Source organism: Tinamus guttatus, unplaced genomic scaffold, assembly GCF_059628265.1.
Source record: "Tinamus guttatus ecotype Peru unplaced genomic scaffold, ASM5962826v1 Tinamus_guttatus_pri_ptg000060l, whole genome shotgun sequence".
NCBI lineage: Eukaryota > Metazoa > Chordata > Aves > Tinamiformes > Tinamidae > Tinamus > Tinamus guttatus.
Genome location: NW_028288594.1, coordinates 9,957,124 through 9,982,049, shown reverse-complemented (window position 1 = coordinate 9,982,049; position 24,926 = coordinate 9,957,124). Strand labels below are relative to the sequence as shown.

The 24,926-nt window shown below is 37.3% G+C and overlaps 1 protein-coding gene across 2 annotated transcripts; it reads left to right on the top strand.

Moving 5' to 3' along the window:
* Positions 1 to 1,222: 1,222 nt before the first annotated feature.
* Positions 1,223 to 20,152, top strand: HACD2 (3-hydroxyacyl-CoA dehydratase 2). Of its 2 annotated transcripts, none has more exons than XM_088519556.1 (7): positions 1,223 to 1,375; positions 6,044 to 6,161; positions 6,532 to 6,550; positions 10,919 to 11,007; positions 16,400 to 16,521; positions 17,169 to 17,347; positions 19,594 to 20,152. In XM_088519556.1, the coding sequence occupies exons 1-7, from the start codon at positions 1,242 to 1,244 to the stop codon at positions 19,674 to 19,676; spliced, it is 744 nt and encodes a 247-aa protein (XP_088375682.1). In that variant the 5' UTR covers positions 1,223 to 1,241; the 3' UTR covers positions 19,677 to 20,152. The 2 variants fall into 2 exon arrangements, with proteins under 2 accessions (XP_088375682.1, XP_088375681.1); XM_088519555.1 differs by lacking the exon at positions 19,594 to 20,152 and adding an exon at positions 18,341 to 18,510.
* Positions 20,153 to 24,926: the final 4,774 nt, after the last annotated feature.

Genomic DNA, 24,926 nt, shown 5'->3' with positions numbered 1-24,926 from the left:
GAAGAATGATCTTCCATGTGCTTGAAATCCTGCCTAATTTTGCCAGCCATCCCAACCAGTGTAATAAAAGGTATTATCTCTTCCTGTAAACCTTGTCTTGCCTGTATGTTTGCAGGGAACCACATTTTGGGTGTGGTAAGGTGGGAACTATTCCCAATAGCAGAGGTTATGCAAGACATTGTTACTACTCAAGTTGGACCACTTTTTTTTTTTTTAATATATAAAACAGTCTCCTTAAGAGACAAGGAAATTCAGGGATGAGCCACTGCTTTTTGTAACTCAGGTTTCTGGATCTGCAGAAAATTTGCTTAACTACAAGCCTGTCCAATATCCAAGTGCCCAGTGTGCAGTTGTGGCTGGTGAAGAGACTTTGCAAAATACATGCATGCCACACAGTCACCTTGATCGTGAGGACAAATGCACAGGGCTTCCTAATTCTCTCTGGTGACTTTCAGGCTTTGAAAACACAGACATATATTTTTAAATACTTATAAAGGCATATATGTTGGAATATTTATTGAAAAGGTCCAGAACACTTACTAGGAAGATTGCTGTCTGAAAATGATATTGTCACATATTGTCTTTGAATTTTAAGCTGTACTGACTGCGGGAGACAACCACATAACGTCACAAAGTGATGGGGAGACAGACAGTACGGCCAAAGCAGAAGGGGCTGGTGGGGGTGTAAGAGAGGTGGACGGGGCTGCTCATAGAGGAACTGCACCACCAGCAGCATTAAAAATACATTGACAACTGTTCCGGAAAGCTGAGAAGTAACTCCACAGAATATTTCTGCTTTCTATAACTTTTTTTAAAAAAATCTTTTTCATTGCTGCACTTAAAAGTTAAGTGAGGACAGTGTATGTAACTCTGGGAAAGCAGCGCTATCTTCTCTAAAAGGCATGCTCAGCATCGTGCAGAAGTAATGCAATCCAGTTTTATGAAACTGTACAAAACTTTAGCAGAAATTGTGCTTGCTTCAACAGCTTATTAAAATTAAAAAGAAGGGCGGTGGGGGGAATGAAAAGCAACCCAAACCCGGGCCTAACCCTGAAGACACCGTTGGTGGGGCCGGCGCGCTCGCTGCAGGGGGTCCCCGCAGGGCTGTTTCTAGGCGCCAGCAGGGGGGGCGGCTCTGCCCTGCTCCAAGATGGCGGCGGCGGCGGCGCGGGGAGGTGGCGGCCCCGCCCCACGGCCCCGGCGTGCGCCGAGAGGCGGCGGCGGCGGCAGGAGCGCCGAACATGGCGGCGGGCGGCGGCGGCGGGAGCCGCGCGGATAACGGCTACGGCAGCCAGCCGCCGCCGCGGCGGAGGAAGGGCCCGGGCGCGCTGGCCACGGCCTACCTCGTTATTTACAACGTTGTCATGACGGCGGGGTAAGGGGGCGGCCCGCGCGCCCGCGGGGGGCGCCTGCACGCGGGCGGGGGCCGGGTCGGCTTCTCCCGCGCCCGGCGTGGGTGCGGGCTGCCCCTGCGGCCCGGCGGCCGCAGCGCGCTGGCCGTGCCGGTGCACGCGGACACACGTGTGCGCGCATGTATATGTGTGTGCATACATACGTGTGTATGTCATGTGCGCGCGCACACGTGCCGGCGGGCGCGGGTCGCTGCCGCCCGTCCTGCTCTCCCCCGTCCCTCGTGCGAGCTACGGCGCCCGGCCGCGCTCGCCCAGCACGCGGCGGAGCCAGCGCCTCCCTAGGTGCCCTCTTGCTGTCAGTGGTGGTGCCCCAAACTTTCTGTAAGGTGGAAGGACGAGATATAAATCCTCCTTCCTGCCTCTCCTGCTGGACAGCAGTTCCTTGTGGTATACTGTTTCGTTTTTTTCCATCCATCCTCCGTAGGTTATAGTAAGAAAGCCAGCACTGGAAATGGGTGCTCTGGGGGTCTGCTCCCTGTGCGCTGCACCGCGGTGCTGCCAGATCCTTCCTCCTGAAAGGAGGCAGCCGGAGCAGCACAAACGCTTCTTCTCGCTTTGGACAAGGTCCACCTAGAGGAGCCAGCGCCGAGTCGTGTATCTTGCATGCCTCACTTTTAACTTACTCTGCAGTTATTTTCTCATCTAGGCAGCTGTGTAGATCGTTGTGCTCAACTTGGTTTGTTTTATGAGTAAACACACTGAATTTACCTGTAGTAGTAATTTTAAAAAGCAAAGCTAAGGAGAAAAGAGCCTTAAAATGGATCCTGAATGAGCCTGTTTTCTTCTAGATAAATCTGGTTGGGCAGGGAGTCAGACAAACAGACCAGACTTTGCTTCTCTGAGGGGAAATTGATAAAGAATTGATATAGATGGCATTTATTTCAGTGAGGCAGTTGGACAAGATGATTCTTACTTTCACTAGTGGCAGAGCTGGTGTTATTTTAGCTTATAACGTGGTTACGCTTAGGTGGAACAAAGGTAATCTGGGGGAGAGCTCAGCTCTTCTGAGATGCTTGCTCCACCTATTGCACAATAAGTGTGTTGTTGTGAAATGCAGCTGTTAAGAGGATTTGTGGCTCTTTATGATATTTGAAGAGTATTCTGCTCATAGAGTGGGTTGGCAATTACCCTCCATTTTAATATAGTTTAATCTTTTGTTTGAGAAATACTTAATTATGTGAACAACACAATGCTGTCAGTCAGGAGCGCTTTTTTCAGTTTGTTATGAAGTCCCAGGTGATATTATAATATTACCAAGTTAACCTCCCTGAGTTATTCTTCCAAGTGAAAGCACTTGCCTGCTTATTAAGCTGCTGATATTTAATTCACTTGTGTTTATTTATAAAACATCTCAAAAATGGTGACAGAGGTGGCAGGAGGAGTGGAAAGGTTTTTCTAAAAGTCTTTTTTCTTAATTAGGCCAGCTTCTGATGTTACGAGGTATCTATTTCTTCAAAAGATCTAAAAACATGCAAATGCTGAAATCTGAGATGCAAATAGCTCCTCACATTTTTTTTTTAAAACTTCCTTTTGTCATATAAGTCTTGATCAAGGTGTTACCTGTTTTCCCAATTTATGCCAAGCTTTCTAGAAAATTCCAGCCTCTGGTGGGATGTGCTGCCTTTCTGGGCATAGTTGTGCTTCTGCAATTTGGGGAGCAAGCCCGGGAGTTCTGTTACCAGGGTTTGACATCTCTGCATTGTCACTCACTGCTGCGCTTCTGGAGTAGGTTCCTAAGGGCTCCCTCTGAGGACTGGGCTTCAAATGGATGTGGTTTCTGCATCCCCCTGGCCACTGCTGAAGTGCTGCACTATGCGGTGTTGAGTGTTTATTGCTTACTTTTGTAAATACCTTATAATAAAGTAGATTTTCAGATGTTGGTTGAGAGAAGTTTAGTTGTTCATGTGGTATCAATACATAGCTGATGACAATAATTATTCGATGTCTTCATGTAAGTCAGTGTTCTCCTAGTTTTCTGCCTGAAAAAGCCAATTGGTTGTACTGCCCTGTAAAGAGAGCTGTGAAATGAGAGCACCAAAACCCAAGGTGCCCAGATAATGTGCTGATGCCATAAAAGGAAAAACAAAACAAACAAACAAAAACAAGCCCACCTTTTTCTTTGGAGGGAGATGGGGAGGAGGGGAAATTTCTTTGGTTTTTGAGGGAGTTTACTGCAATTTGTGACACTTTTTAAAATTTGAGCACACAACAGCTGTAGTCACTCAATACTAAAGAAATATGTATCTTATAAATTTAGTTGATATAGCTGCATTTAAATCGGGTCAATGACTGTTGAAAATCTGTTTTAATTACCTTTTTCGCTTTGCAAAACTTTCTTCTGTTGTGTTCAAATTGATATTTTCTGGTTATGATGTCAAATAGTTTAGTATGTCAGCATATGACGCTAATTCCTGAAATATTATGCAGTATAGAAATAAAAATATGTTTGACTAAAATCACTGATGATGGGGGTGAAGGGAAATGAGACATGACCCATTTGCTATTAGTTGGAGTTGAGTACAAATTTTTGAGATTGTGAAAAACTGATTTAAAATACAATGTTTCCTATTTTTAGTCAAGTGCCGTAATTACTGTTGGGGTAGCAGTAGCTGATGGTGGTATAAATAATGAATTTCAGAATTATTTCATTCAACAAGTTGTATCTTTTCTATGTAATAGCTTTGTGGACTTACAGAGAATTAGTGCAATTCGTACAATTAGTACTGAGCAAATTGTGTTCAAATTATGAACTTCAGGATCTGTATCTTTAATACAAGCTGCTTAGAATCAAAGTACACTTTCCTCCTCTTAGCCTCATTCAGGCTGTACCGTTGCTATTTTCATTCTTTGTGTAAAACAATTAAAAGCTCTGTAAATTTGTTTCTCTTAAAAAGGCAGCAGGGGAGCAGGCCAAGAACACATGAAGAACTGTCAACTCTGAGTAACTACAAAAAAAAACCAAGCACCCTCCCCAACTTGCATTTATGTAACATTCAATTTTCCTTAGTTTATGTTAATCAGAGAATGTAACATTCTAGCTAAGAGTTTATATGAATGGCAGTGCTTATTTAATGAATTATAATCTCCACATATAATAAAACTCCATACATCAAGCAGGTGTTTTTAGTGTATAGTGCAGAGCTGGAAAAGCTGGCTTCAAACTCATCCTCCATGTGACAGTGATGCCCCTTACTGACCTTTTAATCTTCTAACGAAGTGTTTGTTTTTCTTTTTTTTTTTTTTTTTGTTAGTTGATTTTTTCATCTACCGCCTGTGCTTTTTCGCTAGTCAGATTTTTTCCTTTGCACTCTTTAAGAATCACAGAAGATGGGCAGCAGTGCTAAAAGCTTCAAAACTGAGTAACCACGGCTTTTAATTTTATGCAGATTAATACATCAATTGATATTAAATACCCTTTGAAGGACAGTGGTTGTATTATTGAAAGAAAGGTCTGGTCTTTGGGAACAAGTAGTACAGTCTTTCTGAAGTTGGCTATCCTGCAGAGAGGCTGGAAGAAGGCAAGCAAGAAGCTTGAACAGCTTTGAAAGCCATTTACTTTACCAGCTGACTTTCAGTTAAGGTGGAAACAAGTCTGCTGCAAGTCTGCAACAACAACTCTTATCTGCTGCCTCCTGGGAAGTTGCTCAGTTTATCTAAGTTTCTCAGCAAATGTGGAAGATGAGGGAAAAACAGAAACTTACAGCTATGAACAGGACAGTATCAACTTGGTGTTGGCTACTGGAGAATTAGTGTTGCAAAGAGTATCTGTTCTTAACTATTATATCTGCTGGTTTAGTCTACTTCGAAGTCTGAATACCAGATTAATTTGGTTCTTCTTTGTACCAGCCGTTGGCGAATGTTGTCTGTCTGGCCCACAAGCACAATAGATCACTGTAAATGCTTTTCTTGTGACTGACCTAACTTCATTTGTTGTAAAATACCTTTCTGTGTTTTAATGTGCATCAATTTCTAGATGCATTTTTTTAAAAAAGATTAACCCATGACAAATAGTTATATGGGCTTTTGTTACATAGGCCTAATTTATTTGTTGTTTGCAAAGAAAAGCTGGGACAGGAGTGGCCAACATTACCCTCAAGGCTTTAGTTAATAGGCTCAGTTATATGGTAGTTACTTATTAATAACTTTTTAATCATAAAAAAAGTTAAGCTCAATGGAGTATAACAGACTAAGAGTGTATTTTGAACTGAAACATGAAAACGGATGCCATCTGAATCTTATGATTACTGTAGTGCATCAAGAATCTGTGATTGGCAGGAAATGGTTTGCTGCTTAAACTAGACAAAATGTGTTGTCTTAAATATCATTAATGACTTTGATAATTAAATACAGCTCAATAAAAAAATAAATGTACATATAAAGATACTGATGTTATGGTGGTGCTCTACAGTATTTTTAAAAACACTTAATATTTAATTTTGATACATTTGCAGGGAATCAAGATGTATTTAATGCCTTCAGTGTTGCAGGGTAAGCAGGAAGTTGTTATTTGGGTCATTATATGCCTGTTGCCTTATTGCATAATGAATTAGCTAATAAAGATGAGAGGTAATTTGCATGTGCGCTCTACTTAATATCTCCTTATCTTGGCCTTTTTTTCTGTCTTGTTTCAGATGGCTTGTAATTGCAGTTGGTCTAGTTCGAGCGTACCTGGCTAAAGGTAGCTACCACAGCCTTTACTATTCAATAGAAAAGCCTCTGAAATTCTTCCAAACTGGAGCTTTACTTGAGGTAGGTGTAGTCTTCCTCCACAGTGTTACTAATGTTTGCGTGAGTGTTTTGTTTAGAGACATGAGGTAGCCATTATTTAACAGGACTTTTAGGTAACTGCCTTTTTTTTTTTTTTTTTCCTCATTAGCATTGTAGAGTGGTTTGATGGTAAGCTTAAGTAAATTTAGTATCTGTTTTCCTTTCCTGAGGAATCCTGAGGTGTTTTCTTTTAGCAGTCAAGAAGCTTATTGTTCTGTTTAGCAGGAACATCGGAGCTAAATATTAAGCTCAATTTTTGAAATAAAAATATTGAAACATAAGCACTTGTAATAGAACTTTTGAATTACTGCATTGGACATGTTAATGATTTGAATTTTTCTTTTTGTTGTAGATTCTGCACTGTGCATTTGGTAAGCTTTCAAATTTTTGGTTTTATTATTTTTATAGAAAACTGCTGTTTTAGCAATATGTTGTCATGAAACAAATGTAATGGTCTGTAAATTGCTGATTTAAATTCTTGCTTAATTCCATCTTTTCTGCTTTAAATATTCTCCTTTTTTAATAAATATTTTGGCAAGTTAAATCACAAATAGGAAAATAGTATAATGGTTGTCAGTTACCTGACACACTATTTTAATCTAAGTCCTTCCAGTGCTACAAATCTTAGAGTGATTTTATAAATGTTTCACGGTAGGTTGTGACTCTCTGTATCATCTGTTCTATAATTTTTCATACTAGGCTCTTTCCTCAAATAATATTTCTATCTGGAAATGATTAAAATTCCAATAAAAGTAACATGCCAAGCACTGGACTTTTCCCACATCCACAGAGGTAGGCATTCCAAAATTAGGAAGGTGAAGCTAAGAGAGTAAGGATTATCTGAGACTGGAGTTTATAGTTCCTTTTAGTCTAGTATTGTGAGGCTGATTCCTTAGCCTAGTAGCACAGTCTTAACTGGGTATCAGTGACCTGTGGTCAGTAGCAGTGCTATATTTCAGAAACTTCATGTCCAGGTGATGGGCTGTGGTCCTGTGTGTTTTATTAGTCTTCATAAGCAGTGGATGGTTTGGCCTGAGTGTTTGGATGTTTGGTTTATAAAACAGGTGATGGGTGATCTCTGCAAGGCCGCAGCTAAAGTGCTGTAAAAGGCAGCAGCACCTGTCTGCACTGCTTTGCTTAGTTCTGATTTTTCTAAACAATCCAACCTTTGCAAAGAGACAGTCTTACATTCAGATAGTTTGTCCTGTGGTTTTAAATATTGTGCTTGATCTCGTATCTGGATGTTTGATAGCTGCTATTTGAGGAGTTGATAAGATTGTATTAAGGTTCCTAAAGCCTAGCCTACAAAAAGCTGATTTTTTTGCATCTTGTGCAAAGCTTGTACAAACTGTAGGCTGTATCACTCTGGGATCACTATGCCCACACTGATTTCCTGTGTAAAAGGTTTTTCTGAATAACCAAATATGGTTATCGAAAACTTAACATCATGTTCATAAACTTGTCAGCAGAGGGCAGTCTAACTCTGTATTTGGTACTAGAGTTATTGCCTTTCCAAGTACTTTAGTTACTCTGAAAATGTTGCTTTATAAAGGGCAGTTTATAAACTGTGCACAGATCATCCTAAGAAAAGAATACTACATGTTCTTCAAATTGATGAAAATGCTTCTTGACACATCTCTCCATAGTTTAGTTGAAGGGAAATCACATGCCACTAAATTTAAGCACCTTCAGTTTTCTGAGATTCTTTAAAAAAAATCTGCAAAGTAGACGTTTGGTGCTGTCCTGAGGGTCATTTCACCTCTTTCATCTCATAAAAATGCTTTTCCTACATATTTCCAAATGATATCTTCTGGACAGTTTGTTTCACATCATTATTATTAGTATAAGATGAGGTTATTTATGCACTTCTGTATTAATTTTAAGTAGAATGTATTTGTGCCCATGCAGATTGTCTTAATCTTGGATATTTTAACACAGGTATTACAATTCAGCATCTGAACATTTAGCTATTTTGGTCACTTCCGAAAATTAGAGGTATTAGCTATTAAAACTAATATAACATTAATGAATAGGAATGCATGATATAGTTTGCCTCTGCTGCCAAAGAGATCTTTTTAATCCTGCATTGCTTTATGAAATTTCATTTGCCATTTTCCCCAAATCATTCATACTCATTTGAAAAAATATTTCATAGTCTAAATTTTGACAAGATTTTGAAGTCCCATGCACCAGGTGGATAAAAGGACAAGTTAAATTATCTCAATACTTGACTGAAATGCGCAAGCAAATGCTTTTTTTTTTTTTTTTTTTTAAACTATATACTGTATACAGTATATACAGCTATATACAGTAGCATCAGCACTATGGAACTCTGGTTTCTTGAGCTAAACTCTGATGTCTACATTTATCAGTACTAGTTTGAAGAAAGAATATAAGTATTTTCTTGGATTATCTTTCTTACCCGTTAGAATATATGTGCTAACCAAGCAGTGAATGGCAGCACAGCTAGTCCTCTGTTTCCACCTCCAATGTTGCTGCGGAGCAAGAATCAAGATGCCTGTATCATTGTGCCAGATTAACGATCCTGGATGAGCTGATCTGAGGTGTGGATCCATTTAGCCTGTGTTGTTCTCAGTCTGTCAATAGAGAGCGCCATTAATGGAGTGCTGCAATATTTTGCACCAGTGTAACCCTTCATTTTTGCTAGCAAATTTATTACAAAAATACTAATTTTATGATAATTGTCCATGGACTTTTTTTATTAATAAAGCAGAGTTTTTTGGCTAAATAAAATGATGTTCTGTGCAGAGCTAGTTACACTGCTGCTGTCTGCTATAGTGTAATTTCTGAATGTTACAGCTAATCAGTTCGGAACTTTCAAGGAATGTTCTAGGTATTAGGGAGAAAAAGTCTAACTGAATCTGGTTTACAAACTTCTTTGTAAGGAGAAATGGGAAACTTACAGGTTCCTTTGCCTCTGGTAAGCTATTTTCTATAACTAGAGATCTAATTCTCTGTAGACAGAAGAGTTTTGCCAGGAAAGGTGGCAGTGTCAACCAGCATAACTTTTTGACAGAAGTCTGGGCAAGGCTTTCTTGCTGCTTGCTTCTGGACCACAGCCTTCTGTCTGCCAAGTCACACTCTAGCATGTACTGTATTGAATAATTGGTGACAGATGTTCATAAAATTGTCAGGTACTTTTTTGGTATAATTAGCAAATAAACAGAGGCAAGTAGAGTATATAGAGTTGTAGCTAGTGAGTCAGTCCGTTGGATCTCCTGTTTTTTGATATAGTTTGGCATCATCTGGGCCAAAATGAAAAAAATTGTTTATCTCACTTCTGAGATAAACTGGGTTCCTTCATGGTCTTTTTGGCATATTTATAGTCTTTTGCATAAACATTGAATAAGCTATTTTGCTAAGCAAGGAATCACATCTTACATTCTGGGTTAGTGTTAGTGCTATTCTGGGTTAGTGTTATTTAGTGTTAAGCTTTTGTGAAAAAGTCTGGAGACTACCGAGGATATTCAGCAGTTCTTACCCTTGCATATGAAAATCTGTTTGGAGAAAATATGCCCCCTTCCCTCCCCGCCAGTCAGAGTTTTCCTGTGAACAGCACGTTCTAAAAAGACCATTATATTGCAGGTGTGTGCCCTTAGTGAGTGCAGAGTGTGGGGTTTTATTGCAGCCTTTTTTGTTGTTGTTGTTATCTGAAAAACTTATTCTCCCCCTGAGACTTTTGCATCAGAAAGCATGACAAAATTGGAGAGATGTTTGTAGGATTTTCCCTTTCTGCTGTTCCTCCCCTTCTCCCCCTCTCCCACCTTCCACCCTTACCCCCACTCCCCCCCCCCCCAAAAAAAGGTGGGGGGAACATAATAAAGCTGAAAATAAATCTAGTTAAATTTGGTTTTGGCTTTTCTTATTCTTCCTTTCTCATTTCCAATTTGGTCTCATTTCTTAGGCTTTTGTGCTGTTTGCTGTGATTTGCATTAATTTTAGAAGCAGTGTTGACTGTATTTTAGAAGCTGTAACTGCTCTTGCACTTGTCTTCATCATGATATTTGAAGAAGATAGAACTATGTGCCATGAAGTTTAGAAATTGGGTGTAATCTTGCAGTCTAAAACTATCCTGCTTTATCAGACGTGGGTATGTAGACCCATTTTATATTGGTTTGGTCACCACCTTAGAAGTTGCTCAGAAATAAGAGAAATCAGCTGCCTTGAGATTTTTTTTTTAAGATTGTTTCTGTACCTACTAATACATGAACTATTCCTTGTTTAAAAACAAACTATAGGAATTATAAGTCATATTTAACAGAGTATTGGATAGCTCAGTGGTTCTTCAAATCCATTCAATTTTGTTTGCTGTTTTTGGGGAAATATGCTTCAAGACATTTTTTAAGCTTTTAATCACAATAATGCAGATTCTTACACATTTTAATCAGACAGGTTTTATTCAAATACTGTATCCCAAAAGCTGTTTGACTTAAACTATTTCATATTGTTCAGGTGTTTCATATATTGAGGAATGTCCTGTATTAGAACAAGAGCAATTAGTTTTATCCTCATTTTTATGTATAAGGTTTTCATGAGGGGATTCTGTTGTGCTAGCCTGTATAAACACACCATGAAACAGACTTTGTGATCTTAATTTGAAAAAAGAAATCAAATTCTTCATTTCTAAAAGTATCAAACAATTAGAGTTTTATTTATTTGACTCTATTTTACTCCCTTAGTTATTAGGGCTTATTGACTAATTGCAAAGTATTTTCCAGGCATTGTTCCATCTTCTGTTGTATTGACTGCTTTCCAAGTGATGTCAAGGGTTTTCCTGACCTGGGCAGTAACGCATAGTGTAAAAGAGGTAAGTTAAGCTACAATTTAGATTGGAAAATAAATGGCCCATGCTAAAAAGCAAATGTTGAATACTATGTTGTTTTCCCTAAAAAATAATCTCTGCTTTATCCCAATGTATGAAAATGTTTATGTGAGTCAATGAGAATAAGAATAAATATATCTGATAATCACTCTTTGTCAACCAGGTAAATAGAGATCTGAGTCTCTTGCTGTAACATTTCTATTCTTGAATAGCTTTTGCAGTATTACTGAAAATTGCAGAGGTTCCAGTGTGTAATACAGACCCCAGCATTCTAGTGTTGTCATAGTCACTTCACTGCTGTCGTCTTTCATACTCAACTTGCTTTTTATACCATTGCATGTGGAAACTCAACTGTTTGTCCACGGCCATGCCTAGAAGTTCTTGGTCACGATGTTCCCCTCTGTTAAGCCCTTTGTTCAGTTTTCATACTTTCCAGTGTAGGTGTGAGTCTGGGTGTCTTTTCTCATTAACCACAGCAAATACTACTGTCATTTCATGCAAATTCCTGAAGAATCTTCTAGAATCAATCCAACTTGAAAACAGTTCCCAACTGGCAAGTACTTCTGAATCTAGATTTGTTTACATAATAAAAATAGCTTTATTGCCATGGTCAGTAGCATGTTGAAACAAAACATGGCTGCCTGAAAGAAGCAATAGGTACCTAGTGTCATACATGGAAAGTGTTTTCTGACTTGACATGGAGAGTATCATAAGGAGCTTGTCCCTTTCCTCCAAGTCTTTGGGGAAGCTCCTATCTCTTCTGCTATCCCAGTACCTGCTGATCAGAGCTTTCATCCATCCTGATAAGTAACATGTCATGAGTTCCTAATAATTAACTGCCCTTTCTTATTTAATGATGTTTGTTCTTGTGGAGCCTTCATTTCCTACTATTGAAAATTGTCACTTTTCTTAAAAACACAGTCCTGTACATAGGTTTCTCCTTAAGATTTATTTCACTGTTAATGGGAACAAATATACTCCAGTTGCTATTAATTCAGACTCTCAAGATAAATGCTATATTTGCAACAAGAAAATATGATCCCGAGACATTAGATCTTAGATACATATATAAAACATTTTAAAGAAATAACCCCGTAGTTTTGCTTGTTATTGTTTGTAGTTGTATAATGTTGGATTTCACAGTGCTTGATAAAGAACAGAAATATGAGGGTGAACCTTTCCTCACCCCCAAACAAAACCTACCCAAACTAAAATGCAGTCTTATTTCAGAAGGATGTATTTAAAGTGTCACTAGTGTTGTACTTTTTCTAAAGGACTGTCTGCACAAGTGAGCTCCATGGTGAAGTCCAAGATTAAATTCTCACGCAGCTTTATGGAACTTGTAAGCTATGTAGTTGCATGACGAGGTTCTCGTAAAATTCAATTTTACTCTTTAACTCTCTGAGTGAGGATCATTTAATATCTTGCTTCTTCAGACTGCTTTTATATGTAATATAATTGAAAGAAGAAACATTTGTATTGCATCCCTCCTCTGTGTCAGAATACCTTTCTGGATACTTGATGTATTTTGAAGCATGCTTCCTGCCACTAACATGGTTTTACTTTTTGTTGAGTTTAGCGTTGACTTTTTCATAAATTCAGCATTTATAATAAAGTATTTATAATAAATGTTAAAGCATGGCGGACTTCTTGTAAGCACTGTGCGCGTGGTGTAGCCAAGAGCTTTCCCCTTACCTCCATCACATGATATTTATCACACAAGTAGCTTTTAGCGCAGGGGAGCCTGGCATGTCATATAATACTTGTAGCCCGGGATTTCTTTTTTGTTGTTGTTGCATTTTACTATTGTTCATATGAAGGAAGGAGGAAAATGAGGAGACTACAGTGAAGACTTGGATGAAAATAACCATAGAAAAGTGATAGGAATCCTTTTTTTTGAATCTGTGTGTGAAAATAAGGTCATCCAGTAACATTTTGGGGTCCTTTGTGGAGTTCAGTGCTTGGCCCAGTTTGACCTTTTTTGAGTTATCAAAATTTGTTTCAGTTACAAAGCTCAAAGTAAGGTATGTATTTAGAGGTGCCTTTCTAGAACACAGTGAAATTTCATGAAAGGAGTGGTATGGAAAAGATGTTACAGCGTATTGAGTGGGTAATTAAGACTCCAACATCTGCAGCGGTGAACTTGACATCTTCCATCAATAATAAGGCATACTTAAAGAGGAGCATTTTAATTTAGAATATTTTTTAAGGTTGAGTTGAAGTAAGAAGTCCACACTGAAAGTTTACAACTGTGAGTTGATAGGCAATTGCAATTGACAAACCTGTTTCATTACTGCTTTACATCTGTGTGAAATTCGAGTAATCCTGTACAGCACAAGTGTCTGTCAGGTCCTTTATGCCTATTCTGAACCTTCCTTTTTTATTGATGTAAAACAGAGCAGAGAGATGTGCTGTTTCATCATTAGGTTACATTTTGCCACTGTCTGTGTTGGTTTCCTTTGTGATGTATTTAGCTGAAATTTTCTGCAAATAATTTGTCAAATATTACAGAATTTGATGAAGTTTGTAGAATTTCTGGATTTCTGTCTTTCATGCCTTTCAAACATTGCTTTATATCTTCAGTAACTTTTCATGCATAAGGAGAGTGGTAAAAGAGGCTTCATTTAGCCAATTCCCAATTCTAAATCTCATCTTTGTATATTAAAAGGCTGTGGATTTTCATTTCTTTCAGAAATTGCTTGCTTGCTATTCATAATCATGAAGATGAGCTAAAATATATTCAAGCCCCTGCTCAATGATAAAATAATCTTGAAGCATATGCCAAAATTTATGCTGATGGTATGATTTACACTAATTAGAGTAGCTAGACAAGTAAGTCATAAATTGTAAAATGTAATCTGACTTGAACCCCTCCTTCAAAGGCTATCATGAAAAGGTGGAAGACCAAAGGCAACAGGAGCAAAGGCAAAAGGAGCAAAGGCAACACTTGGCATTATGGTTTATGGAGAGCCTGCTGTTGATCTGGTTGCACTATCCCTTGTTTCAACTTGGAAGAGAAATGATACACATGCAGCACTAGCAAACTAGTTGTTTCTAAGTGAATACTCTTCTGTATCTGTGAGCATCTCTTCTGTAAATCAGTCCCGTGGGATCAGTAATGTGCATCTCCGGCACTTTTGTAATGACATCTGGCAGATCCGTTAGTTTTAGGAAGTTTATATTTTTAAAAGATAAACGATATGGAGGGTAGTTAAAATGTGATGATAAAATACACAGAAGTCTGTGTTATACAGAAGGGGACAACTCCTTAAGTTGTTTCTGTACCAAAACTACCACCATTTCCTCTATTCTTCCTTCCTTACATAAGGACTAACAAGGTATGGTCTGTACTTCTAGTTAAGTAACCTTAACAGGTCACATTGCCAAATATAATTCCATTAAACTAGATTGGGATGACTAGACTTCTTTCCGAAGTCCTGTGATAGAATTAGATTGTAATTGCTGTGTTTCCTTCTCAATTGATCACTTACTGTCAGCATCATAGTTTCTTGGATCCTATTGTCCTCAGTTGTATTTTCAGGTGGTGCCTGAAACATTAAATTTGATTGTTTTTACTGACTTCCACAGGTAGGGAAAGAAGGGCAGCATCAAAGGGTAGACTGGGGTCTTTCATTTTATTTGCAGAAGACACAGACACTTAGACGAGCTCATTAAGCTGCTAGTTGTGATGTGACCAGAAGGTGCAGCTCTTGAGTGCTTGGGAAGCATTTTGCTTTTGGGGAATAGCATCATCTAAAGTGCTGCTAGCTCTGTTCCAGACTGAGAACTGAGCCTCGCTTGTCAAGCAGACCCAAAACAGGAGTAGGATCCTGTAGAAATACATAGTTAAGTCTCTTCTTTAAAGAGAAATCTGGGGCTTTATTCCTTTATGATGCTGTAAGGAAGATTAAAATGTAGACAAATTGCCACAGTTTCATTTGGAAAAGAGCAAGATACATTTACTGCAGAATCTGAAGTTACTTGAAGTCCTGCAGGCAACATCTCATGTAGTGTTAAACAAGCTTACATATATATTTTTATATAATTCTTTCTGAATTTTGTAGTTTCTGTAACAGCTTTTTTTATTGTTAGTCTTAATGAGTTTTTTTTTTAACAATTAAATACATGACCAGGCCCTTCTTTGAAAATACTGTATTTTTATGTATGTAGGTATACACACACATGTGTGCGCACACACATATGTAAAATGTGTGCTTTGCCCAGAATGAATAGGGCTTACCACCTGCAGTACACCTCCTGACTTCCTTTCCACCATTTTCAAGAATGAAAATAAAAGAAAATGCAGGCACACCTGAGGTTGAGCTTTTTTGCTTTTTTTTTTTTTTTCCGCTTCCACAGTCCAGTGAATTTGGGCTTAAGGTGCTCATACTCATGACAGTTTACAATGTGCTTCTGTTGCGCGTGAGGGGAAATAGAGAGCTGCATTAAAATGATATATATGTCTGTTCTCATGCATTTGTAGTGTGGTTATGGGGCCCCATATACTCTTTCATAGCTGCCATCCTGTTTCAAATTTAGGTCAAAACTATGCTCCCAAATCTAAGATTTCATTTTAAAATACCATACGCTTGTGAATACTAACTTTCAAAATAAAAATGGACTACAGATGGTTCAGTAGTGTGTGAGTAAAATACTAGCCCAAAGAGGTGTAGAGCAATAGAATTTAATGATGCTTTAAATGTAATGTTAGAGGAACAAGGCTGAATGTATTAAGCAGAAAAAAAAAGAGCATGAAGCAGTGAAGCAGGCAGCTGCCAAGCTTACCTGAGTTGTGACAGGGAAAATCGGAGTGTCTCTCTCTCTTTGCAGCCTGTTTCCTTGTGTTAGCTGTCTTGTTGCCGTCCAACATTAGGATCTAGGTCCTCGTCTGTGGAGAAAGAAAACAGTGTTCCTGGTAGTCAGAAATAGCACTGACTAGGACTGGAGCATACAGTTTAAAACAGATCTCATGTTAGATTCAGCTTCTTCTCTGCTTACAACACTAGGAAGCAGTCACAGGATTGGAGTACTGTCTAGGAATGGGAAGAGTTGTAAGTTGTTGTTCTCAGTATTTCAAGAATTTCTTGCAATAATTGTGTTATACAGAACAAGGGATCTTAATTTACCTGATCGCTAGAGCTATTCTTAAGTCAAGCAGAAAAAATATAGGGCATGATATGAGTGTGGGGCTTTTGTTTTGCTTTTTGTTTTTGCTGTTCATACTAATGTTGTTTTTAAGCTCATTCTTGGAATCTGTTTTCTGAAATGATGCGATAAAGTAATCCATAGGAATTGATATGTGTGTGTGTGGTTTGTTTTTTTGTTTTGATCTGCAAAGTAATTACCAACACCTGATATGAGCTTCTCTCTTTAAAAGGTACAAACGGAAGACAGCGTCCTGTTGTTTGTTGTGGCCTGGACAATCACTGAGATCATCCGTTACTCTTTTTATACATTTAGCTTATTAAACCATCTCCCTTACCTCATCAAGTGGGCCAGGTATGAGGCATACTAAAAAATATAAACCTTAAAATATTGGTTTGACAGAAATACTTATTTTCTAAAACAGCTGCAGTAAAAATAAATTAATAAATCAGATGCTACCTGGTCATAATTGCTTTGTATGTGAATGTGATTCTTCTTTCCAGCAATTTTCGATCAATATTTATCAAGTGGTGAAAAGCTGAAACCTTAGTTGGTCAAAATTCAATCCCATTTACAAAATGATTGTGTTTGTCAGAAACTGACATCTAAAAATAAGGAAGGAGCGTGCTGCTGCCTTTTTTTTTAAAGCATATTTGTGTCTAATTATTGTGACTGAAAATAATCATAAGCTCCTTGACTTATATGAATAATGCTTGTTTTTAATTAATATAACAATTTCTAACAGAGTTTGGAAGTCAAAGTAACTACATGGGGGTCATTTTAGGAGAACTTTCAGCTTTGCTAAGGGAATCTTGATCCAAACTGAGCATTTTACCTTGCAGTAATTTACATACTTTACCATGCTCTAACAAAATAAAGACTAAGAGAAATAAATATTGAGTCAAGAATTTAAAAATCTGAATACCTGTAAGAGCATTTTACAAATATTTTGTAGGAGTTTGTCATGAGTTTTAATCCTTTCCTTAAATATTTTGTTTTAGGTACACTCTGTTCATAGTATTGTATCCAATGGGAGTCTCAGGCGAATTGCTCACAATATATGCTGCATTACCCTTCGTCAGACAGTCTGGCTTGTATTCCATTAGTTTACCTAACAAGTACAATTTTTCTTTTGACTATTATACATTCCTGATCCTGATTATGATCTCTTACATTCCAAGTAAGTATGAATTTGTTAGCTTTTTTTTAATGCTAAAAGCAGTTTGAGGCATAATACTTTTGTAAATAACTAGGTACTTTTTTTTTTTTTTGTAAATAATTATGAAGTTTGCCTAAATAAAAAAAAGCTTAGAGTTAAAACATAAGTATTGATTTCTGCCAACAAATGCACTAGTTGACTAGTTGTACTAGTACTACTTCTGTGTAGTACATGCTGACTTCTTAATTTTGGTCTTAAATTCTTTTCTTAATTTTTAAATCTACAGAATTTTAGGAGAATGAATGTTAAACAATCTGTTAGAATTTAGTTGATTTTTCAGAAGTAGGAACATTTCTTTTGTACAGATTGCTAGGAAGCATCTCTGTTTAAATACGTTGAATCGAGATAGTCTCAAATAGAAGTGTAAGTGAGCATTGCAGTGATGAAGTTGCCATTGTTGGTTGTCTCTGTAGTTGTCTTTATCTGAACCTTGTTGTTTGGGCCCAATGATGAATCACATACTAAGATTTAAATTTCAGTATTGTGTTCTATAATAAGCACTTTCTTTAGTGAATTCTTTTGTAATTCTGATCTCAAGAGTAATAAATTTCTTCATCTATTCTTAAAAATACTTTTCATTCAGTTGTGTTTCCCTGCCCCCTCCTCCAAAAATGTCAATATTACTAACTCCAAGGAAGTAGAATAGTATCTTTTGTTTCAGTCAGAATAAATATGAATTTTACTTCCCTTGGAGTAGCTCGGTCACAGTTGACAGGCCATGTGGGAGAGAATGAAACCCACTTAGCAACTATTTTAACCTTTTTTTTCTCTAAAATATCTTATCTGACAGGCCACTTCTCTGTAGTTAAGATATTGGATGTGATGCATTTATCAGACGTGTAACTTGAGTGTAGTCTCTTCTTCTTTTTTTTTTAATCATTGTGAATTGATATATTTACTCTAAAAAACAGAAGTATGTGGATGATAATATTACTTTGGCCTAAATATTCTTAGGTGCTTTTTTGCATGACGGAATAGCCTGTGGTATCCTGGAGATGCAGGAGGATGAACTTTGCTTGCATTTGTTCTGGTTACACCACAAGTCCATTTTTCCTTGATAAATACTCCCTGTGTGTGGAGTTTGTCTTTGAACTCCCTGAACATCTTGAAAATTTGGGGAATGCTAATATGCAAAGACAGCATGTTTTGAAAGCTATGGTTGAAAACTGAGATTAACATTCCTCATGGAGATAAAAGATGAAATGCAAATAATACCTATCTGTCAGAGTTGGTAGTGTGACAAAAAAAAAGATATCATTAAATTATCTGCATAAAGGATCCCAGTTATGAATGAGTACCTGAATTTACGTAGACCTCTAATGGAAACACCATGTGGCTCTGTGTATTGCTGTGTTTCTGACCAGCTGAATCGACCACTTAACACCGGCGGAGTGAAATCAACTGAAATTCAAGATAGGGAGAAATTATTAGGTAATGAAATGCAGGGTAAAGAAAGCCAAAAAAAATCTAAATTTGAAGCAAACGGTAAATATTTTAGTACGCTAAACAGTCTTTGGTCTAAATTTATAACAAACATTTGGTGTGTATATAACCAGTGTAATCTAGGCTGTAGCTGACCTTGTTTAGTTTTCATATGGTTCAAAGATGAAGGTTTAGAATCTAATGGCAGTTTTACCTTTTACTGTTCATGTATGTGTGCTTTCCCTCTTTCATTTTGTTGTTCTCAAACGTGCTGTATAATGCAGCCTTAGGAAAGGAGGAAAGAAGCTTTGTGCAGAGGATAGACAGGCAGGTGAGAAAGGCACCCATTTAGGTGCAGTTTCTTAAATCCTGAAAAACAGACACGAAAGCTTAAAGGCGAGAAAGCATACTGAAAATGCTGTCCTTTTGGAAAGAGTTGCATTCCTTATGTTGCTTTTCTGGTTCCTTGCAAAGTATTTTCTTTCTGTTGTGTGTGTGCAGCTCAGGAAACTTTGTCATCCTGCTTGTACATGCAGACTTAATTAGAAAAGAAGGTATTTGACATTTAATTCAAAATTAATTGCTCTGGCAAAAAATAAATAGTATGCAGTACAAGTCTGAGGACTCTACTGTTTCCTTGAAAGACAATAAATGATATTGGTAGAAAGTAGATAAGCATGTTTTTTCAAAGAAAATGGGTGACCTTGAGTATATGACTGTACATCTTGCATTGACACACAAACCTGACTGCGTATGTTATTTACTTATGTTTGTTTTCTCTTCAGTCTTTCCTCAGCTGTATTTTCACATGCTACATCAGAGGAGAAAGGTACTTTCCCACACTGAAGAACACAGGAAATCGGAGTAATTCCAACTCTTTTTCAGAACTTTTCAAACATCAAAATGCTGCAGATTTTTTCAATACTCAGCACGTTTATAGAGAATATACCAAGATAAAACTAAGTCAGAGGTAAAAGACCCATAATTTAGCAAGAATAACAAGTAAACCTAATTTCACTGAAATTCCACCGTGTAAAACATTGAAATAACTTTCAACTTGCAGTGCTTCAGAAAACTTCTAAACTTTAAATGGCTTTGGCAGTTAGCCTATTACTTTTCCTTAAATGATATGCCGAATGGTTTTCAGTTATTACTAAATGCCTGAGGGTTACAGTATGAGTGATAAAGTTGTACCCACTAAATGCTTGAATTAGGATTATATTACTGGTATCTTTATTATTTCTTTTAAGTGCTTGACTGCATGCCAGAAATTGTATGTATTGCTGTGGAAGCAAACAATATGCTCTGGAATGCTTTAGGATTTTTGTCAGAGACTCCAGTGGAGCATGTAACCCAGGCAGACTCTTAGAATTTAGAAAGTGAGGTTGGGATTTTAGAAGGCAATGGAAAGAGGAACTAAAAGGCAATTATGGAAAATAAGGGGCTCTTCAGGAATTAAATACTAGGGTGTCTGACCAGAGTATGTTTTCTGAAGAACTTGTTTAAGCTGGTAACTCAAATGCTAATGTTCATTCAGGGCTATAATGCTGTTCTGAAACTCCTCTTAAGTACTGCAGCCTTAGATATTTTTTGATTTTTTTTGAACATAAATTAATATTTATCATAGTATTTCTCATGACATCAGTGTTGAAGATGAACATTATAAGGAGGCACATCAACCAGAAACAGATATAGTTCTCCTTTTTGACTTTATATTATCATCTCTAAAAACTATGAACTAGCTCAGTAGTGCTCATCTTTCTAAGTTGAGGACTATTTATCTACTGTAGAATCATTTGAGGGCTTTGTGCTTTAACATGTCTTTTCTCAAGTGACTAGTATGTATCACTCTGGCACATCCAAACAGGCAGTTCCACACACTTTGCTTCTGAAATGTTGCACAAAATTAACTCATAAGCATCTTCTTTGAAAGCAAGTATCTCCACCGTTACATGCCGCTTTTGAAGGTTGGATAAGCCTTCCCTCATCTATTCTCTTTAGAGAGCAGAAGAGCACAGAAAGGCAAACTTACCTAGGTGCTTGCACTGGTGTCTAGGGCCAAACCTTCCCAAGAGAAGATAAAGCCGATGATGAAGAGATTGAGAAGTGTGGCAGGCCAGGATGTCTTAGTGCTGTGGGAGCAGTGGCCTGAGTTACGAACAAACTGTATGCCAAAGGACAGTGGGAGCAATGAGGGGAGCAGAGAAATGAGCAGACATTCAAGCAAAGGCAAAAGGAAATGCAAAGCATGGGCTTTGCTCTGTTATGTACTGATAGTCCAGGTCCTGTATTTTCCTCTTTAGAGCTACCTGATACCAAGACCAGGGCTTCTCTATCTTCTCACTTGTAACATCGTGATTCAGTGCACAAATGAGATGTGGTTATTGATTTTGTGCCATGCTTTCCAGCAGCTTCCCCAGCCTCAGCCCACCTCTGTGTCCCGGGACACTGACACAGGGCATTTTTCCCCATGTAGTGCAGTATGTACTAAATGCATGGCCTGTCTGCTCCAGCCGTTAGAAAGCTGGATTTACAATTCCTTTTGTTTTACATTTGTCAGAGCTCCACTAAAACCAAAACCAAAAAAGACAACTTTGCTTTTTTTCTGTAATTTATTTTCTTAGCTCCATAAAAAAGTTTGAATTTTCCTACCATTCAGTAGTGTGCTGAATACCTTTCCTGTTCAACGCAAATGGAACTATTGTAAATAAGGAGAGGATAAGAGACAATAATGATCTTTGCTTCTATTTTAAGCAACCTTCTATGGATAGTTGTTGGATGTAATCAGAAATGTTATAGAGATATGCAGCCTAAAAGTGGCTTTGAATTGAGACACAATTGATTTCTCTATTAGACTGTGTTCTGGTAATCTGAGAAATGCTTCATTATATTCACTATTCCAAGATGTATATGTCACCTTTGAACAACACATCTCCTTTTGCTTATGCTTGTTCTCTGTTATTAGTGACAGTGTTTCTGAAGGATGGCATTTAAAATCTGATTTTCTAATGTTCTTAGGTTACTGGGTGTTGTGGGAACTCTGCTCCCGAATTTTGTCTTGATTTGATTTGTATATCTGAATATAAGATTTGGATTCAAGTTGGTAGTTGCAGGTTAGAGGGGGGAGCAAAATGCATATATAGTATTCTTGCATGAAACAAATTTGTAGGAAAGATGTAGCACAAATCTGTAGGATTGGGCCTAAGAAGCAGAGAATTGCCAACGAGGAGAAGACTTGAACAGCTAACCTCTTTACTGAGTGTGCTTTATTTTGGACTAAATACTTCAATTGAAAATATTAATGTACTGCAAATAAACTATAGTATTTTTAAAGGTATATGACATTTATTTTCCTTCTAAAAAGAAAAGAAGCTGTTTTAAAGATAAATCGCTAAGAAAAAATACTTGATTAAAAAACCTTACAGTTTGAATGCAATAAATATAGAAGGATTCTAGCATTTATGATTGCAATGGTTTTTAAAGTTAAACTTTTATACAAATCACTGGAAGGCAATCTTGAATAAGATACTGATTTGGGCCACATGTGTATTTTACTTCATAAAATGATAATAAATGTCCCCTCATCTATCAGTAAAAGTATAATGGGGTGCAGGTGAACTTTATAATGGAAGCTTTGGTTAATGCTCTTTTCCACAAATCTAAAGGCGTTTTCTTGTTTTTTTGTTTTGTTTTTTCACCACAAGTTTACTTGCCATGCATATTTTCTGTTGGTATTGTTGAACTGCTGCAACAGACATCTTGTGTCTTTGGTTGTCTTTGAGTTGTATGCTCTAGTTCAGTTGGTGAGACTACCATGTTCTACCATGTCAGCTTTGTCAGAGTTGGTCATTACCCTTGAAAAGACCATGGTTCTTCCCAGTGCATAGTTTACAACTGGAGTTGTAGAAATGTTCATATTGTAAATTACAGTAAGATGCAGACTACAGTGCAGGTAAATTGTAATTTTTCACAATGTGATGTTTCTATCAAAGTTTTCTTACTTATCAGTAGAAAGGTTGGCGTTTGTGTGGACCAATCTGCAGTGTCATTTTAAAACCTATCTTTCAGATGCAAAATTTTCATGAATATACATCAAATCATATGTTTTGATGTATATTTGTCAGTGAAATTTGGGTGGAAACTATATACAGTCATTTTTGTATTTTTTTCTATGTTGTGAAGAATACAATTGTAATTTTATAAGTCTGATTCACTAAGATTATTATAAGTTAAATGTATTTTTTGTATATTTAGGTATCTGGTATTACCTGGAGCTCTGAAAGATTAAGCATAGAATTTTTATGCATGTTTGGAAGACATTTCTACTTGATAATGCGGTGAAATGGTTTGTATGCTAAAATACTAGTCTGTATTGTTGCCTTGTGAAATTGATTCTGTGCTCTCTGCCTGGATTTGGACTACTGACCAGTGATACTAATTGCTGTAATCCAAATAAAATAATTCTGAATGAAACGGGTTGTATTTCTGCTGTTTAAGGAGAGAAGAGTAGGAGAAAAAAAATAAAAAAGGCAGATACGATGGAAATGTGAATTAGGGCTGATTTTTTTTCTTCATCTCTGTATAACATTTATTTTGCCGTTTACAAGATTTCTGGCATAGATCACTTCTTGAACTCAAATGAAATACAAGGTTAACTTAAATTGCTACTAAGGTTCTGCTTTTCCACATTTGAAAGATGTGTTCATAGCACGTTAACTGGTAAAATTCAAACTCCTTTTGAAACTTCCTGAATGACCCCAAATAGACTGCTAGCTTTTTGTTCTGTTGTTGTCTATACTCTGTGAGGTGATGGTTTTCTACAAGAACAGTTTTTGGGTATTACAAATGTAGGGGAATGCTTAACTAAAGCAATAGAATACTTAAGAATTCATTTAGTAAATATGTCTGCTGCCACAGCAATGTTCTTAGTATTTTTAACACTTCCTGAGAGATTTAAATACTGTGTCTAGGTTCCATCAATTCTCAGAAATAACAAGTTACAGTTGCCTAATAGGAATTGAGTAGCAGTTTCAGAGTGAGTGCTATTATTCTAGGCATATGCTTGTCATAAGATTGCACAACTACAGTGATTTTTTTGTTTGACTGCAGAAGGGATGAAATAATGTTGTCATGCCTAGCATTAGCACATGTCCTACGCATGATAGCTGTGGCTTAGCACTACTGTGTAATTAAAAATCTCTTTGAGATGCTGTGCTGTGAGGACTGGTGCTGAGCTCCATTTGTGCCTTAGAATAACTATTACTTGTTATTTCTGTTTCCTCTTTGCATTTGAGAAACATCTGTGAAAGCAGTTTTAATTACCAACGGTAAAATGCAAAAGTCTGAGAAGGGTAAGGATTCTGTGTTCCTAGGCAAATACGTTTCACAGCAGTATTTAAGCCTCATCTTAAAGTGTTGGCAGTTCCTGACATAAGACTTGGAAGGATCTCTGCTGGTATAGTGAGTATAAAATAAAAAGGTTTGAATCTGTGTGTGACTCAGCTTGATTTGCCTGGATGGAGATGGAGCATTTCTGGAGAGTTAGGATCACTGATGATTCAAGCTACCCAACAGCCTGAACCTTCCACTCGGTATCTTGGGGCTTTTATACTCTGCTTGCCCATCTCCTGAACAAACAAGCTTCCACAATTGTCATAATGTTCTTAGTACTGCAGCAAGAGAGAATTATAAAGTTTCTGTAATCATTTCTGAAGGCTAAATAGTAGTCAAAATTAAAAAATATTGATGGAAAATTAAAAACTTTTGATCTTGCTGATCACAAATTATCAGATTAATAACTCCCCCAAAGATGTGAAAGATCTTTTAGTCACTGAAGTCCTTTTGATGTGTTCACAACTTAACTTGGCCTTAATATTTTCAGAGGGGCTTTTGTTTTTGATGTGATTACATTGATAATGTGCTAGTATGAGGGAAATAAATGTTTCTGTCAATTTTGCATCTTATTTTGTTCTACTATTTAAGGTAGATCTACAGATCTATAAAAGCATAATTCAGAATGTTTAAAAAAACTTTCTGGCAATGATTACTGAGGCTCAGCTTCTAAGGTGTCACAATAAACTGGCTTTCTGTAGATGGAATGAATGAATGAATTCTGACC